Below are 17761 nucleotides of genomic sequence, written 5' to 3'. Positions count from 1 at the left end.
GAAAAATATTCCTGCTTTTCCATTTTTCGCTTCTTTGTAATATCCTTAGTGGTTTCCTGATATTTTCCCTTCATCTTACGCTTTACTTTCTGAGCAATTCTCATAATGTCGTCATGTGCTTTTGTATAAATTTCATCATCTAAGTCATCTAAGCTGTCTACGACATTTTTGACATTTTCTTTTTGAAGACATCGCTTGGTGTTTTCCTGGATCACATTTGTCTGTTCTACCTTCCCTCTGACAAACTCATTAATTTCCTCCTGATGCTTTGATTTGATAATTGAAGTTTCTGCCAAACACCTTGCAGCATCATCTAAAACAGAGTTAGTTCCCTCACGCTCCTCATGCATTCTCACCAAGTGCACATGCTTACACAAGGTATTCCTCACCACATATTCAGCACACTCACACTGGTAGCGATGAATACAAATTTTACATACTCTACAATACAATGTCTTACATTCATTTTCACATACTTTCCTTATATTTACATTATATAATTTATTAGGATCTCTAAATGACTTTACCTGAAATTGACCATATACCTTCACATTTCTCTTAACCTCCACTTTGTTTTTCATCGTTTCTGCCAATTTGTGTGCTTTTGATATAACCCTGTCTTGATAATTGTTCGCATTTGGTCTTTCAATGTCTATAATCCTCTTCCACATTTTGATATCTACTAAATCTTCGATTGTGTCCAATAATTTTTCAATTCTCACTGCTGCATTTCTTCTTAGAAGGTTTGTTTTTAATAAGTTGTTGAATGATTCGATCGCCATATTGGTGTTGATTCCTGAATTTCTTCTATAACAGTGGGCCCACATTTTGATTCTCTCTTCATTCTGAAAGTAATACCTACAAAAAAAATATACTTAAGGATGACTTAAAATGTATGATTTCATATATTTATTTACCGTGTCAGATAATTAAAAAAATCTATCTCATTTGCCTCTTGCAATTTGATTATATATTTATTACACAACTCCATAAATCTATCTTCATCTGTTTCATTAATAATTCTTTTCATCTCAGTTTTCATCTGTTTCTTCAAAATTGGATCCATTATTTTCTTCTTCCCTTGAATATTCCAATTTTTCACGACGTGCCACGTACATAAAAGCCTTTTTGGTTGGTTGCCCATAATCTTCACCCATGCATCATAATATTTTCCATCATCGTCACTCATAAAATGTTCTGCATGAATTCCGGTCTGCATTCTGTTCTTGAGGGCACCTAAAAGTTTTTGAAAATTATTTTTACTTACTAATCATAAATTTGCCACTACTCATATAATACATACCTAAAAAAACCTCTTGAACTAGTTGGTCCAATCTGTTTGTCAGTAAGAACGCAACTGGAAATCCTGTATTCCTGTCAACTTTAATAAGCACCACTGTTAAATCCATTCCCCTCTTGTTTGTGCCGTGTGTACCATCCATACAAATTATGCTAGGGAATTCTCTTAATTTATCTTCCATGACAGAATTCATAAATCCTAAGGCAAAATCTTCTTTTTTAAGTACATCATGTTGTTCTCCTAATAAAAATAAAACCCCAAAATTATAGTTTACCGAAAATTTATAGTTTAGAGATAATTAAAGATAAATTAATGGTAAGAGACTGAAATTTTATTGTATATTTTAATAGGTAATCATTCGTCCTATTTTTTGAGTTGAGTTGAGTTCTTATTTAAAAAAGATAACTTAAAACCCCAACAATTTGAGTCTCCTAGTATAGTACTGAGCCCATGATGTGTTAAAACATGTGATTTGTGGAAAAGGTAGCATATAGAAGGGCTCTAAAATGAAAACAAAAATAAAGAATACTTGTGTAAAGAATACATAAATACTTTTTATGTCCAACATGTGTTTTCCAATACCTGACTGAAACTTGTCCTTGATCTTTCAGTTTGCAAATCAGCCTGGAGGGACACACTCCTTTAATTTTAATTGATCCACCAGATTTCTCCGTCCTAATTTTATAGTTGGGCTTATATCCTAAATATAGATTAGTATAAGTTTCAATTATTTGAAGTAAAAAAGTACTGGACCTACCATTCAAGTTACTTCTGTTACAATGATAATATACTATCTTATACTCCTTTTTACGAACTGCTCTCTGTTTAGCATAACTTGTCTCCAATTTCTGCATGTCTTTCCATGTCTCATATTCTTGTAAACTAGAAAATTCAAAATTTATTAATTCAATACTCACCTGGTGGTTCTCTTTTAAATGTTTTCGTAAGTTCTCATGGCTTTTTAAATTAGTTTCTTGTTCACATAAGGGACAAATAATGTGATTAATTTTCTTAATCGACATATCTATTTTATGTATTCTTTTGATATGACGATTTCGTAATTCCACATTTTTAAATATTTTGCTGCAAAGATGGCAGGCTCCTGAGTTAATTTCACAGCTTGTTGAAGTAGATGGAATAGGGCTTGTTGAAGTAGATGGATAGACAGAATCCATAATTGCTTGCTAAAACAAAGTCTTTAGACAAAAATTTAAATTAAAATTTTATGTGTGCTTATTGGCAAATTGGTATAAAACCGCCTAATCATAGATGTTTAAGCGCCAAACAGAGTGATACATAACCTGAAAAATTAAAAATCAGATGAAGATGCCGACCAATCCACAGCATAGACACCCCTTATGCTGTGACCAATCACAGCAAATGTAGGTGGCCGTTTATAGTGTAGTCTGTTCATTTTGTATACTTTTAGAGGTCCTTTTAAATACCGTTGCTTTTATAAAATGATCCTTTAAATCTGTATCTAATTAAGAATTATTTTTCTTCGTCTTCTTTCTTTTCATAAGCAATTCTACTTGCACATTGGCGGATTAATACTTCTATGGAAGGTTTCACTTCCCTTTCGATCATTCACTGTGTAACGTCTAGCTCAACCATTGCACATTAAAACCCCTCAGGGGTGTTGGTCGGCATAAACTCATTAATTTTGGAGAAATCGGGAATTATTAATAAAATAGGTTTTCAACACATCTCTTTATTAATTGATAAATTAATAAAATAATAAATTAGAATTTAATAATAATTCAAAAATTGAGGTTTTGATAACAGAGAATTAAGCATCTATACACAAATTCAAAGAAAGCAAGAAACTTAGCTTAACTTCCATAAGAGATCCTGCTGTTGCTCTCTTCTCAACTCGATCCATAAATTATCTGCATCAAAACCATGCCTTTATTTTCTTAAACCAAAAACCACGTGTATTTTCTCAAATTTAAACCAGGTGTATGTTCTCAAATCTAAACCAGGTGCATTTTCTTAAATCTAAACCAGGTGAATTTTCTTACATCTAAACCAGGTGCATTTTCTTAAATCTAAACCGGGTGCTTTTTCTTAAATCTAAACCAGATGCATTTTCTTAAATCTAAACCAGGTGCATTTCTTACATCTAAACCAGGTGCTTCTTCTTAAATCTAAACCAGGTGAATTTTCTTACATCTAAACCAGGTGCTTTTTCTTAAATCTAAACCAGGTGGCTGGAAAAACAAAAGCCGATATAAAATTTGTCATGACACGAGTTTTGTCCAACAACACAAGAATTGTGGCAAGCGGAAAGATCTTCTCTCCAAGACCTGCATACCGATTCAGAATTCTCTGATGTTGTCAAAACTCACGAATTAGCAATTGCAATTAATAGATTAATTAACTATTAAATGGAAAACGAAAAAGCAAAGTTATATGATTCATGCTAGTAAGATTTATATTGAATTATTATTATAGCAAGTGTAGGTAAAAAGAAAATAATAATAAAATTATAAGAAAAACTAACAGTGCTCATGTTCTTGATTAATGTATGAAAATATGTTGTCGTTGTAAAAAGAACAAAGTATTAAACTTACCCAGACTGTTGGAAGTTTCTGACCACGAAGATTTATTTTTATTGACTACCTTGTTGGTTGCTGGTTTATTTTAATAAGGAAGTAAATCGAATCGGATTGATGCAAGTAAATTATTTAGTAGTGGGGTTTCTGTTTCTTGTATGACAAAGCACGCGCAGGTACAACTGCGAGGGGACTTTAGAAATTAATCGGTGAATTTATTTGTAGTAGGAAAATATTGAAATGAAATATAGGAATAAAAACAAAGGAAAAAGAAATTATTATCAACGAGAATCAAATAGTACGAGCAGAAAATAATGGAAAGTACTTTGAAATTAATAAGAGCAAAAATGTAACGTTTTAATCGTTACAAGTGCATATCATGTAATTCTTCTCAGTATTCTTATCTCTGCCGATTCCAGCAGCATTTGTGTTGTGGCTGTGCCTAGTCTTGTTTCTGAGGCATATGTCATTCATCATCATCGTCATCCAGCCTCAAGAGTCCACTGCTGAACATAGGCCTCTTCCTCATGTTTCCAACCCCGTCTATCTTGCGCCGCTCTTATCCAGTTTTTATTGAGTCTTCTTAAATCGTCAGTCCATCTTGTAGGTGGTCGACCGACGCTTCTCTTGTCTTCCCTTGGCCTCCATTTAAATAACCTCTTTGTCCATCGCCCATCTGTCATTCTGCCTATGTGTCTTGCCCATCTCCATTTTAGTCTGGCTATCTTCTCGATGATGTCAGTCACTCCGGTTCTTCTCCTGATGTCTTCGTTGGATATTCTGTCTCGCAGAGTTATTCCTAACATGGATCGCTCCATTTTTCTCTGCGTGACTCTCAGTTTGGCATATGTCATTATTGGTCTTAAACTAACATTATAAATTCTTGTATTCATCTCAGTGTTAATGTGTGTGTTTCGCCACATAGTGTTATTAAGGCATCCTGCCAGTCTATTTGCTTTTTGTACTTTATCCCTCACTTCTTTGTTCAGGTCTCCATAGCTGGACAGTGTAATTCCAATGTATTTTATTTCCATTACTTGTTTAATACTAATGACATCAATTTATATTTTACATGTGGTTGGTTCTTTGCTGATTACTATTGTTTTAGTTTTCTGAAATGAGATTATCATATTAAATTCTTTTGCTCTGTGTATACCTGTGTTTATGAACTTGTTTGTTCTGCATAACATTTTGTCTGTAAGCCGAACTTATTTGTGTATATTTGATTTTCCGAGCACAGAGAAACTAAAAATATTATTTATATTGTTCTTGCTATTTTTTGGAGTTTTTATTTTCTTGTACATATGCACTTAATCAATGATATCTTCTCCTGCCCATGTACAATCTCTCCCAAACAAAACACACGAAAGAGAAAAAATACATTTTGATGATGATCACTTTCACAAATCCAGCTGTCTCTTAAATATATATTTCAATTAAAGTTCTTTACACGGCCTTTAAAAAAAAGTAACCCTCTACCCTCTAGGTTATTATTTTTTTAATATAAAAACAAAAAAAATGTGAATTATGCTATATATATATATATATATATATATATATATATATATATATATATATATATATATATATATTGTTATGATATGTAAAATCGAGAAAAATATTGGTTTGTTTAAAAATATTTCAAAGTTTAAAAACATTAAAATAATTCAGATAAGTAGGATAATATCCAACAAACATTTCAAAGAAGGAAAGTTATTAAATTCTTGGATTACCTGTACTAAACAAAATGTAAGCTTTGCATAAATTATTTCTTTGTTATACTTGAGTGACCCGCATAATTTTAAGTGAAATCCAAAGACAATTGAACGGGGTTTTCCAAAATACATTAATGCAGTGATTAGAGACAAATAGAAGAGATTTTAGAAAGAGGTTTTTGTTAGTTTTTAAGAATTATAGAAAATATTATTTGTAAATAAGTTTTAGGAAATTTTATAATTATAGGTAAAAATTTGTTTGTTATCGAAATGAAAAAATGGGGGAATTGTGACGAGTTTTGATTGGCGGAGATTGAAAAAGGTGGGATAAGTATGTAGGAAAAAGTTTAGCGAGATTTAGGAGAGAGAAAAGATAATCAGTTGGTTTTCCAAGTCTGTAAGACGAACAGGGATTGTTCTCTGGTGGTTCCCAAGAGTATCAAGCAGTAGTGTTGAATGTTAGTGAGTTTTTGTGGAGTTAGTGTATCTGACAGAAGCTGAAGCAGCAAAATATTGTAAGTCATATTTTCCTACTTATATTTCAAGAGTCACTGTTCAGGCCAACGAGAGATTCAGTTTATCGTAAAGAAAAGATATTCCAAGAGTCATTTTTCACTCGGGCCAACGAGAGATTCAGTTTATCGAGAGGAGAAAGGCTATCATAATTTGAATGATTGTTGCTTTTGAAGGAGATCATTAAGGACGATATACTTGCAACAATCTGTTGTAAGATTGCTGATTACATAGGGAGCGGTTGAGAGGAGATAATACAGTCTACAAGGAACAAGGATTTGGACCACTCATCATCAGAGAGAGATATTTTTGTTTTCTGCAGTTTTTTTCTTTTATTGATAACACAATTTTTACACGTAATTTAGAAAGGATATAAATATTTTGATTAGGAGAGTTAGAATAGTTTGGGATTTTGAGTTTTCAATTAATATTGTTTGTACCATTAATTTTGATTGTTCACGTACGGAGAACAAAATTTTGAGAATCCTTATATGAGATTTGTTTATTGAAAACTTTTGAGTGTGAATTATTTCATTATTTTTATTTCAATATATAGTGTTAGATCATATGTGTTTTTTATTATTCCGGTATTCTCTGGACCTTACCTTTCACATGTAATAGCATAGATATTGAAGCACGAATTTAACCCTGAGATAAAAGAATTAAAAATTGTGATAGAGTCATAATCATATCATTTAAATAATTTTAATTAATCAAAAAAATTAATTAGCTAATTATTGCTTGGCGCACCAAGACTTTAAATATCACAATAATATATATACAAACAACACAGTATATTAGAGCTGCAGTCAGGAAGTTTGGCCGGGATGTTACAGAAACACTCTTTTGACTTTTGGTCTAGCTTTCAGAATTGTTTTTATTCCTTCTTCAAGACATAGTTGTCGAGATTATTTATATAAAGCTACGAAACTTAACATTAATAACACACATAAAAATATAACATATAAAATAATGAACAAAAAACACATTAAAAATTTAGTTATTGATAGTAAAATTTCGTTTGTGACATCTTTTAATGGTGTGTTTTAACTGATCCATAGAGAACAGAATAAATTATAGAATTTATCTTGTCCATTTATCTTGTGTTCGAAAATCTACGTATTGTCTAATATAATTCTATAAAACTGAAATGATGTTTTTTTAATAAAAAAAAAAAACAATTATTATGCTCGATCAGTACTTGACATTTTAAATATTATTAGACTTTTTAAGATTGTGTTTTATTGTGTTCCTGTACATATATAAAATATTATTTTCACTGTGTGTCTAAGATCGATTACAAAACAATGAGGTAGTGACAACCTTCTAACCGTAAATTGTAATTTAAGACCACTTTTCCTTCTCCCCAAAATCCAATTTTTCACTTACTTTGCAAATTGAGACGGTCACTTGATATCTGTCGGAAAGCGTTTACATAAAATTTAGATATAGACCAGGACGGCTTATTGCATAATGGTTTACATGAAATATTTTCATTTTATCTGATCCGTCTAAGGAAAACCGTTTATCAATAATAAAAACCCAATTTATAGGTAATAGGATGTGAAATAATTTCACATAAATTCTCTTATTCTCTTATGTACTTATTCACCTCGTCTTACAGCTAAGGCGAGGATTATTATTTTTAAGATAGACATAATAATAGACATAATATAATATAATAGACATAATATTTTGTTACCAATACTGAAACAATAAGAACATACCAACATTTATAAGTTATTACTTCAGAGACACGTCATCAATAATTCTAAATCTATAACTACATAAACAAAGAAAGATGAGAAGTTGATATCGGTCAGAGGTTAAAATTTTACTTCTTAGAATTATCACTTCAAATATTGCAATTTACTACTAGATCCAGGCTAAGTAAGCCAACCGTCAAAGTTGGCACTTGAATTACAACTTCATTTATTAGAATTATCAGTTCAAATATTACTATTTGACTACAAGATCCAGGCTAAGTAAGCTAACTGTCAAATCTGTATACAGGTTAAATCTAAGACAGTATTCGGCAAACGAACAGTACCGAAATTACGATGGCTGTGAATTGCGCATGCAATACGTATTTATTTAATTGGGCTTATTTGCCATTAACTGTCATATTAACAGTGCTCTATTATTAAAACTGTCGTGAAAATGGTTTTCAGAACTGGGAAGAAACTGCAATATTTCCGGTTATAAAAAAATTGACACAAAAATTGTACAAGTTTGAAAAAAGTAAAAAATATCGATAATTGTTCAATAAGGCAGCCTCTAGTAAACGTTTAATGCTAGCAATTCTTAAGAAATTTCATATTTTTTCACGAGAACACTGATAACGTTCGTTAACATCGGCTGTTCAAATATCTTGATGATTAGTCTTATCATATTCAAATTAGATCAAAGTCTAGTGTACGAAGATCCCGGGTTTTTAAAAAATGTATGGTATTCGGAGGAAAATTACAATTTCTTGGATTTTAAGGTCCAGATGTCATTGTAGAGAAATCACTCTACAGTCAACGAGTTACCATTTAGTGTGCTCTGCCTTGACATGGGAATATTGGTCCTTATTTTCTTGGAGATGAGAACAAGCATCCAGCTATTGTTAACCAACAGCATTAGGAAGACAGAGAGAAAACATAATTGCACCTTGTGTTAGAGATTTACAAAAGTTTTGTCGCTCACAAAATCTACAGGCAATGGTTTCAACATGATTGCGCAACGAGCCATACAACTATATGCTCTCTAGCCTTACTTAAAACAAAATAATTTCCAGTGGAACAGACTTCGAGTATCCAGCTCACTCACCTTATCTGATAGCACCTTTTACAACACGTTTTGAATATGTAAATACTGTAATTTAAAAAATTAATACAATCTTTACTTTCGGTACTGTTTGTTTTGGCGAAAACTGAATTTCCTTAATGGATTAATGTTTTTTAAATCAATTTCCGGATTGGAAATCTAAACTTTAAAACAAATATAGAATGAATATGGCATTACAATCAATGGTGGTTTAATCCATATGAATAAAATATAAAACAAACTTTATACCATAAATTCCTGTACTATTTTGGATGCTTCTTGAAAGCTAACTTAGATTCATTGTCTTGTGTCGTCCCTGTTTACTGAAATTCAAGGGCCATAAATTATAGCGAGGCAATACAATATGCTGCTAGAATTAGTTTCTTGACCCTCTGATCCCTACAGCAGCGGCGTATTGACTTATTACGAACATTATTCTAAGTTTGTATTTTAATGGCAATGATAAAAGACTTTGGTTTCGCCTAATGGTGTGTTTCGGTATAACAGAAATAACAATTGAATTATAGAAGCGGATCCATTTTATTCTCTATTCAGATATTTGGAAAAAGGCTGAAAACAAAAGTGTGTCTAGTAAAAGTGTTCATTACGAAATTATGTTTAGTGTTGATTGTAGATATTAATTAAAGTAATTAATTACAAAACATGTATGTTACAATTGTATGAGCAGTAAAACTTTACTAACCGAGACCGGGAGATTTTGATTGGAGTGATTAAAATACCTTAAAATAAGGTATTAAAAAGATAAACATAAAAAAATAAGTGCAATTTAAAATTTTTTCAAACCTACGTTGACAATTACTTTTACTTCTTTCGTTCTACCTTACTGTCGTCTATCTTACTGAATTTTGGTGATCATTAGAGCAAATTATTCTTAATCTTGGATGAATGCATATGTCAGTCTATTAAATTTTTTAGTCAAAAATATTTTATTCTTTGATGACCGTCCTTTCATCAATCTGAATTCTCTTCGTTGTGAGACGTATTAGGGATCTATCTTCTCTACTATCTAAATATGTCCTAGATAATTTTTTTGCATATGTTAATAATGCTTAGAACGGCCATGTTGGCTTAATATCATTCGTGACATATTTCATTTGTTCTGCGTTTTACTCAAGATATCTCAAACTTTTTCTTTTTTTAATTGCATACGCTAGATAATATGCTACAACAATAAACATTACAGACAACTTGATGGCTTAGCCATGAGTATCTTTCTCTCTCTTCTTGTAGCTGATGTATTTATGGATCATTTAGTATCCACAAAGATCATGAAAAATCGTGAAACACTTTATTGATTTTACTACTTTGATGACTGTTTAGTCTGTATATCAGGTAACTCTAACTCAGCTGATCAATTACTTTTTAAATTCAACCAAATCTACCCCAATATCAAGTTCACCAAGGAACTAGAATTATCCCAATAAATTAGCTTTCTTGATCTCACCATCACCAGATTAAATCACAATCATCAATATATATAAGAATATGCATAAGACATAAATATGCAGCTTTTCGTAGTTACATTCATCGTCTAGAGACCATTTCACTATCCCAGTCCAACTACAACAAAAAACTTAATACCTTTCGACAAATAGCCGTCATTAACGGATACAATCTTTCTGGAGATATTAGAAATCTTATTAAACGTTCAGTTGATAATATCCACATTTAATTCAAAGTACGCAATAATTTGGGTCAGTGTATATCTAACCCTAAAGACAGTGGGTTAGTGGATATTTGGGTCAGTGTCTATCCATCAATTATATGAGTTGAAGTGATGTTTACAAACTAAAATGTTTAGATTGTAATGCTACCTATATAGGAAGAACTGTAGAATATTGTATTCACGTTGTCTTGAGCACACCAAAAGAAAAAACACTTTCACTTCCTCTCAACATTTAAAAGAACATATCCACACTCTCAATATCCTAGACGATATATCTCTGATTCACAAGATACCCAAAAAAACTTTCTAAAATTGGATCTATATGAAAACCTGGAACTAATCAAAGAAAAACAGAAAAGTTCAAACTATGTTAATCGAAATGTCTCGTTCCATCATGATTTTCTCCTTCTCCAACGCCAATTATTCTCATAACCCATATTCTATACAACTTCTCCTTCATCTATCTGCTACTTATCATTTTTCTTTTTTTTTTATATTGTTATTTATATATCCCTTCAGCTTTCTTAGTCTCCATTAAGCCAATTTTTCTAAATGTTTATAATATTTAACTGTCACATTAAGACACATACTTTCGGTTACATTGACTGCTTTGTTCAGACTTTCATCCATTTACTTTATTAAGTGGTAGGTTGTTCATCTTACAAAACACAACTTACTTGTGATCTGTACGTGAACAATTGCAAACGATATTTGGGCAGTAGTGTGTATTGTGGTCCCATTGTGATGTCCAAATCTCCTCGTTAAGTGCCCTTGTCTCTTCGTCCACATTAGTTTATACTGTGGTATACGAGAAACTTTTATTATCGATATACCGGATACACACAACCCGATAATTCAAACCCTCTGAAGGTCATTTAGGTGGGAGACCTGGCGAATTATTTTTTGTAAAACCCCAGCTCGTAGTGACATGTGTGTTCAAATGGAACAGTGGGACCCACATGTCCGAAGATCAAACCGATCGCACTCCGTAATGGAGTGGTACCTTACTTATATGTCTCCCAAGCTATACCATCCACCCCTCTTCATCGCAGAGAGGTTTTGTACTGAAAGTTACGTACAACTGGGTAATGGGACATCCTATTTTACTTTATGTAAATAAGCCACCTGATCTTAGGGGAAGCTAGAAGAGCTTTTCTCCTTACGAATAACTGAAGTTAATTTTTACATGACTTTGGATTTGTGTCCCAAAATGTGTGTTCCAGACAGCGACTTACCGACACAAGTCGGTGACTCCTCGCCTGGATTGTGTGTGCTCAATAAAAAAAGGCTTCACAATCAGCTACATAAATTTTAAATTTTAACTGACACCCTAAATTCACGAAAATTGAATGTTTTTATATCACCATTAATTTACGCCGTTACCACAAAAATTTAAGGGATAAACCTAAAAATGTTGTTTACCACTTTTTATTCATGGCAAGATAAGTCGATGTGTAAAAAATTGATGAATTCCAATAAATATACGTAGGTGTTTACGTTTTTGTCACTGAGTATATAAAAACTATTAAAATTAGAAAACTTTTATATTTGGGTTATATACTAAGAGGAAAGTAATTACTTATTCAGATTAATTATGTATTGGGAAAATGCAAGAGAAACACTGAATATCCTGAGAGCAAGATTATAAGAGAAAAGTTTGGTTGCAGCTCTTTATATCCCTTTTAAAATGCGATGATACTTTCCAACTTCCGATAGAATAAATTATAAACAGGTTTAGTTCAAAAATTATGTAAATATATATACCTGGAAATATTTCCACTAACTCTGATAGGGCACCAGTGGTTTAATTTTTTAAAAGTTCGTTGAGGTCAAAGTATGGTTTTCCTAAAAAAAAATTTTCCACCAAATTTGAAGAATGTATTCATAAGTATTTTTTATGTATACCTAAATTTTAATTTCGATTTTAAGCTCTAAACACTCTGTATCTTAATAAGAAAAAACTAAACATGCATGTTTATAGGAACTTTTAGTCTTACAATAAAAGGACGAAGAGCTCCGAAATATTCAGATTGCTTCGAAACACTTTATACAAAATAAACAAATCAATAAAATCCATTAACGCTTCTTTATAAATATCGATAGCGGTAATAAACTATCAATTTGACCATAAAATACGCAGCCATGAATTCATTTCTATTTTATGACAACGTATTAAACCCAAATTATCAATAGCATTGTTCAGCTTCATTACTCATTTGAAGAGTCATTATTGAAAATATTTCGCTGAAGTGTTTGGTTTTGCACTTCCGCTCGCCAACTACACTACAGTAGAGGAAAACCAACATGCTTTGTGTTATTTAATGCTGAGAGTGTTTTACTCTAAGTGGAAAGTTTAACAATTTAGTTGTTATTTCAATCCGCCGCTAAAGCAAACTCTTCACAGTCATTGAAAAGCTTTTAGGGACTTGAAGGTCACAAAACACTAGAGTTTCTTTAGATAATTCCATTTCCGCTATCTTATGCACCCAGAATTCTTGTAGAATAAAAGTAAATTAATAGTTGAATTAAATAGCGCTTAACACAACTTTTTTGACTGGATGAAGAGACTTTTTGAGACTAAATGAGAGTTTTTGAATACGGTATTAGATAATCATAGAATAAAGAAATACAATTTAAAAATAATGGAAACTAAGTAATATTTATTAAAACTCGTACACAAATAAAACCATTTGAGAATAAATTAAAAAATATACAATGTATAGATGTCAAGAACTAACCTTAACCCATATTTTACCTAATGACCTATTTTTAAGTACTTTAAGTTTTTTAAATAACTGTCAAAGCGTGGATATGCATTTTTAAATTCTCTGCATTTTAAAGTTTAGTTCGTTGGATTAAAAGCCATTACCTCGTCATTTAAAACTAATTTCATTCGGCTTTTTTTTAATTGTCCTGTTTAATAAAATCAAACCCGCACCTTCTTCTTCACGTGCCATCTCCGCGATGGAGGTTGGCAATGATCATGGCTATTCTGATCTTAGATGCTGCTGCTCTGAATAGTTCAATTGATGTGCATCCGTACCATTCCCTCAAGTTACGCAACCATGAGATTCTTCTTCTTCCTACACTTCTCTTGCCCTGGATTTTCCCTTGTATAATCAATTGAAGTAGGTTGTATCTCTCATTACGCATAACATGCCCCAGGTATTGCAGCTTTCGTGTCTTGATGGTTTCCAATACTTCCATTCTTTTGTTGATTCTTCTCATGACTTCGTTGTTTGTTACATGCTCGGTCCATGATATCTTCAGGATTCTTCTATACACCCACATTTCAAATGCTTCCAACTTTTTAGCAGTCGACGCGTTAAGTGTCCATTCTTCTATCCCATAAAGCAGAGTCGAGAAAATATAACACCTTGCCAGTCTAACTCTCAAGTCCAATTTTAGTTGTCTTGCACAAAGTACCTTTCTCATTTTATTGAAGTTTGTACGTGCTTTCTCTATTCGAACTTTGATTTCTTTGGAGTAATCGTTTGTGTGATTAATTATTGTGCCAAGATAGTGGTAGTTTTCAACTTGTTCTAAAGCACTACCGTTAATTGTCAGGTTTTCACCATCATTTTGGGTTTTTGATATCCTCATAAATTTGGTTTTCTTGGTGTTTATTGATAATCCATATTCTTCTCCATACTCAACTATCTTGTTCATTAGCTTTTGGAGGTCTTGGAGGTTGTCTGATATTACGATAGTATCGTCCGCATATCTAATGTTGTTAATGGTGTTCCATCGACCTTGATTTCTGCTGTTTCTCCCTCAAGAGCTCTTTTCATAATTTCTTCAGAGTATGCATTGAATGGTAGTGGTGACAATACACACCCCTGTCGCACTCCTCTTTTAACTTCGAACTCTTCTGATGTGTGTTCATTAATGCGTACGTATGCCTGCTGTTTATAATATAGATTTGTTATAATTCAAAGGTCATTGTGTTGTAGTTGTTTTGCTTTGAGGATGTCCATTAGCTCTTTGTGGCGGACTTTGTCGAAAGCTTTGTTGTAGTCACCCTTGTCACACTTGTGTATGTCACCCGATTGATAAATTTTATTAAAAAGCTTTAACAGGACATCAATGTACTCATTTTCTATTATTTTAAGGATATCAATAGGCAGTTGATCTGGCCCCGGGCTTTTTCAGTTTCTGGTGTTCTTTACTGCATACAGTATTTCTTTCTTTGTAATTTCTACACTTGTTTCTCTGTCCTCAAAAGACAAGTCTTGTGGGTTTCCTCTTTCGTCGTCGAAGAGCTCTTCCATATACTCTTCCCGTCGTTTTAGTTTTTCGTCAGTCGTTATCAGAGTATTTCCATTTTTATCTAAGAGAGTTGTGTTGTGGTTTCTTTTTTGCAGTCCTGCCATTTCTTTAACCTTTTTATGTATGTTGAATAGGTCGTATTTGTTCTGAAGATCCTCTATCTCTTTACATTTTTCCTCATAGTAAGTTTGTTTTGTCTCTCTTATCTTTTTTCTGATTTCGTTGTTAATGATTTTGTAATTGTGACTGTCTTTGTTCTTGGCTTGCCTTCGTTGTTCCATCATGCCGATTATATCGTCGGTCATCCAATTGTCTTTCTGTCGTGTCGGTTCTTTTAGTATTTCTTTGCATGGAGCGAGGAGGCAGTTTTTTAGTGTTTCCCATTGTTCGTTTATCTCGTAAGTGTTAGTATCTAATTTGTCAAAGTTTTCGTATATTTTCTGTTGAAGTTTGATTTTTATATCAACTTCTTTCAGTTTTCTAACATTTAATTTTGGAGTTCTTTGTGGTTTTCTAATACGTTTAAGCTTAAGCGTGACATTAGCGATTAGTGGGTTATGGTCTGATGCGACATCTGCTCCTGGTTATGTTTCAACTGATTTGATGGTGTTACGATGTCTCTCTTTCATTATTATATAGTCGATTTGGTTTCTTACAACTTTTTCCGGTTTATCTGCTGGTGAGCGCCATGTATATAACCGTCTCATTGGTAATTTAAAGAACGTGTTTTTACCCGCATAGTGCTTAAAAATTTGTTATTATTTCCTATACGGGATGGTATAGACTCTTGGGCACATTTAAGTGCCTCTAAAAATATTATTAGGTCATCTTAAGTAATGCAGGCTAAGGAAAACATGAAGCCCAACAGAGAATTTAACATAAATTTAGATGATAAGTATATTCTTGAAAATTTTTTCGTTTATATTGAAATAATAAATAACACCGATCTTGGTTGCTTACATCCAATTACAATTGGTCATATTTTAATTACTATTTAAATGGGAATAAGCCACAATTAAAGGTTAAAATACATTTATTGACGTTTCAATTTCCACTTCGGAAATCGTTCTCAAAATATAAACGTTTATATTTTGAGAACGATTTCCGAAGTGGAAATTGAAACGTCAATAAATGTATTTTAACCTTTAATTGTGGCTTATTCCCATTTAAATAGTAATTAATTTAAAATGCCACAAGAAAATAGCTTCAGAACAATATGGTCATATTTTGTACAAGAAACTAGAAATTTCTGATATCCTTTAAGTAAGAGGGATTGGTAGGAATAGAATTAAGCTTCTATATATGATGCAAATAGTGTTATAAATATTAGTTATAAATAATAGTAAAGGTAGAATATTTCTGAGGGTCACTTATTAGAGAGCAAGGGTTTAATTCGGGATATTCCTACTCATTTTGATACTGAATATTTACAGAAAAATATTAAATCTCCTTCACGTGTCTTAAATATTAAAGAAGTGTATAGAAAAATTAAAAATATGGTATAATTAAGTATGTTGCAAAAAGAGCTGATATTGTAGCTTTTGAAGGTATTATAGTGCCTCAGTATGTTATTATAAATTGGGTTTTTTATCCAGTAGAACAATTTATAGGTACAGTTACTCAGTGTTATAGGTGTTGTAGATCAGGCCACATTTCACAACAGTGTAGAAGTTCTCAAAGTATATGTATTTGATAAAAATCACTCATTCAAAAATCCAGATATTAGTTGCATTTATTGCAAGACTAATGAACATGTTTCGGTTTCAAAAAATTGTCCTTCTTATCAAAAAGAACAAAAAATTAAAAATATTTCTTTTATAGAGACTAAGGAAATAAATGACAACTCGCGCTCAGGGGTCTAGGACAAAACAGGTTTTCAATTTTATCCAACTACGATAAAGATATTTCTAATTTTACACAAAATAAAATGTCCCTAACATCTGCACAATCTGCTTCTAATGCAGCTGCTACTTTTAATCCAATTTGTCGCCAAAACTCGAGCAGTTACTCAGTTTTTAACAAAAGGAGGAATGTCAATTCTTCTTTTGCTGTATCTTCTAAGTCTGTTCAGCCACATCGAATGTTTAACTTCAAATTTGGAACATCTCAACCTCTACCTGCCAATCCACCCCTTTCCGCTTCTCACAGTGGAGAAAGTGAGAACCAGGATATTGCTCGAGATATGACTAACTTTGTAATTAGTTTTTTAAAAAATACGTACATTGGACGATTTGAAAACTTTAGATAATGAAATAATAAATCATGAAATTACTGACCTGTATTGGATGGTACAAAAAAGTTACATAATTTTCCCTGTTTTAAATAAATTTATAATCATGCAACGAAATTGACTGTAAAATATTAGAACAATGTAATTTTCCCTGCATTGTAGGTGGTGATATTTATGTGAACAACAGCTTGTGGAGTTTACTTAAACATGATGGCATTAGGCATTAAATTATTATTGCGATTCATATATTCGATTAAATTGTTCTTAATAATGACAAACCAACATGTCTGATCCACCGGGATGCGACACAATTTAGTGTTGATTTTACTTTGTGCTCTTCTGATTTAGTAAAAGAAATTACTTGGGACGTTTTAAATGACACATTGAGATCGAATTACTATGTAGTTCAAACGAATATTTCTTCTGTTAATTTCCACAATGAATACATTCTTCCAAAGTCCACATAAAATGTTAATACAGCTAATTAAACCAATATTCTGATCTGATTGAACAAAGTTTTCTTAGCTATTCGGACAACTTATCTACCTCAAAGAAATATGTCTTCCTAATGAAAAGTATTAATAACGCATCTTCCCAATCCATTCCGACATATAAACTCTTTAAAATTATTAAACGACCACCTCCTCCTTGGATGGGTTTCAAATATAAACATGTTGTTTTTGA

At 32.0% G+C, this 17761-nt stretch overlaps 2 protein-coding genes across 5 annotated transcripts in view; one reads left to right on the top strand and one right to left on the bottom strand.

Moving 5' to 3' along the window:
- Positions 1–17761, top strand: part of LOC140434852 (5-hydroxytryptamine receptor 1-like) — a 1076278-nt gene that overhangs the window by 1011158 nt on the left and 47359 nt on the right. The window lies entirely within an intron of this gene.
- On the bottom strand, positions 115–1532 carry LOC140433437 (uncharacterized). The gene is made up of 4 exons (XM_072521442.1): positions 1304–1532; positions 918–1236; positions 528–858; positions 115–313 (listed from the first exon to the last, which is right to left on the bottom strand). Exons 1-4 carry the CDS (start codon positions 1491–1493, stop codon positions 227–229), a joined length of 927 nt encoding a protein of 308 aa, XP_072377543.1. The 5' UTR covers positions 1494–1532; the 3' UTR covers positions 115–226.

This window comes from Diabrotica undecimpunctata, chromosome 2 (genome assembly GCF_040954645.1).
Source record: "Diabrotica undecimpunctata isolate CICGRU chromosome 2, icDiaUnde3, whole genome shotgun sequence".
NCBI classification, from domain to species: domain Eukaryota; kingdom Metazoa; phylum Arthropoda; class Insecta; order Coleoptera; family Chrysomelidae; genus Diabrotica; species Diabrotica undecimpunctata.
This window is presented reverse-complemented; position numbering and strand designations above follow the sequence as displayed.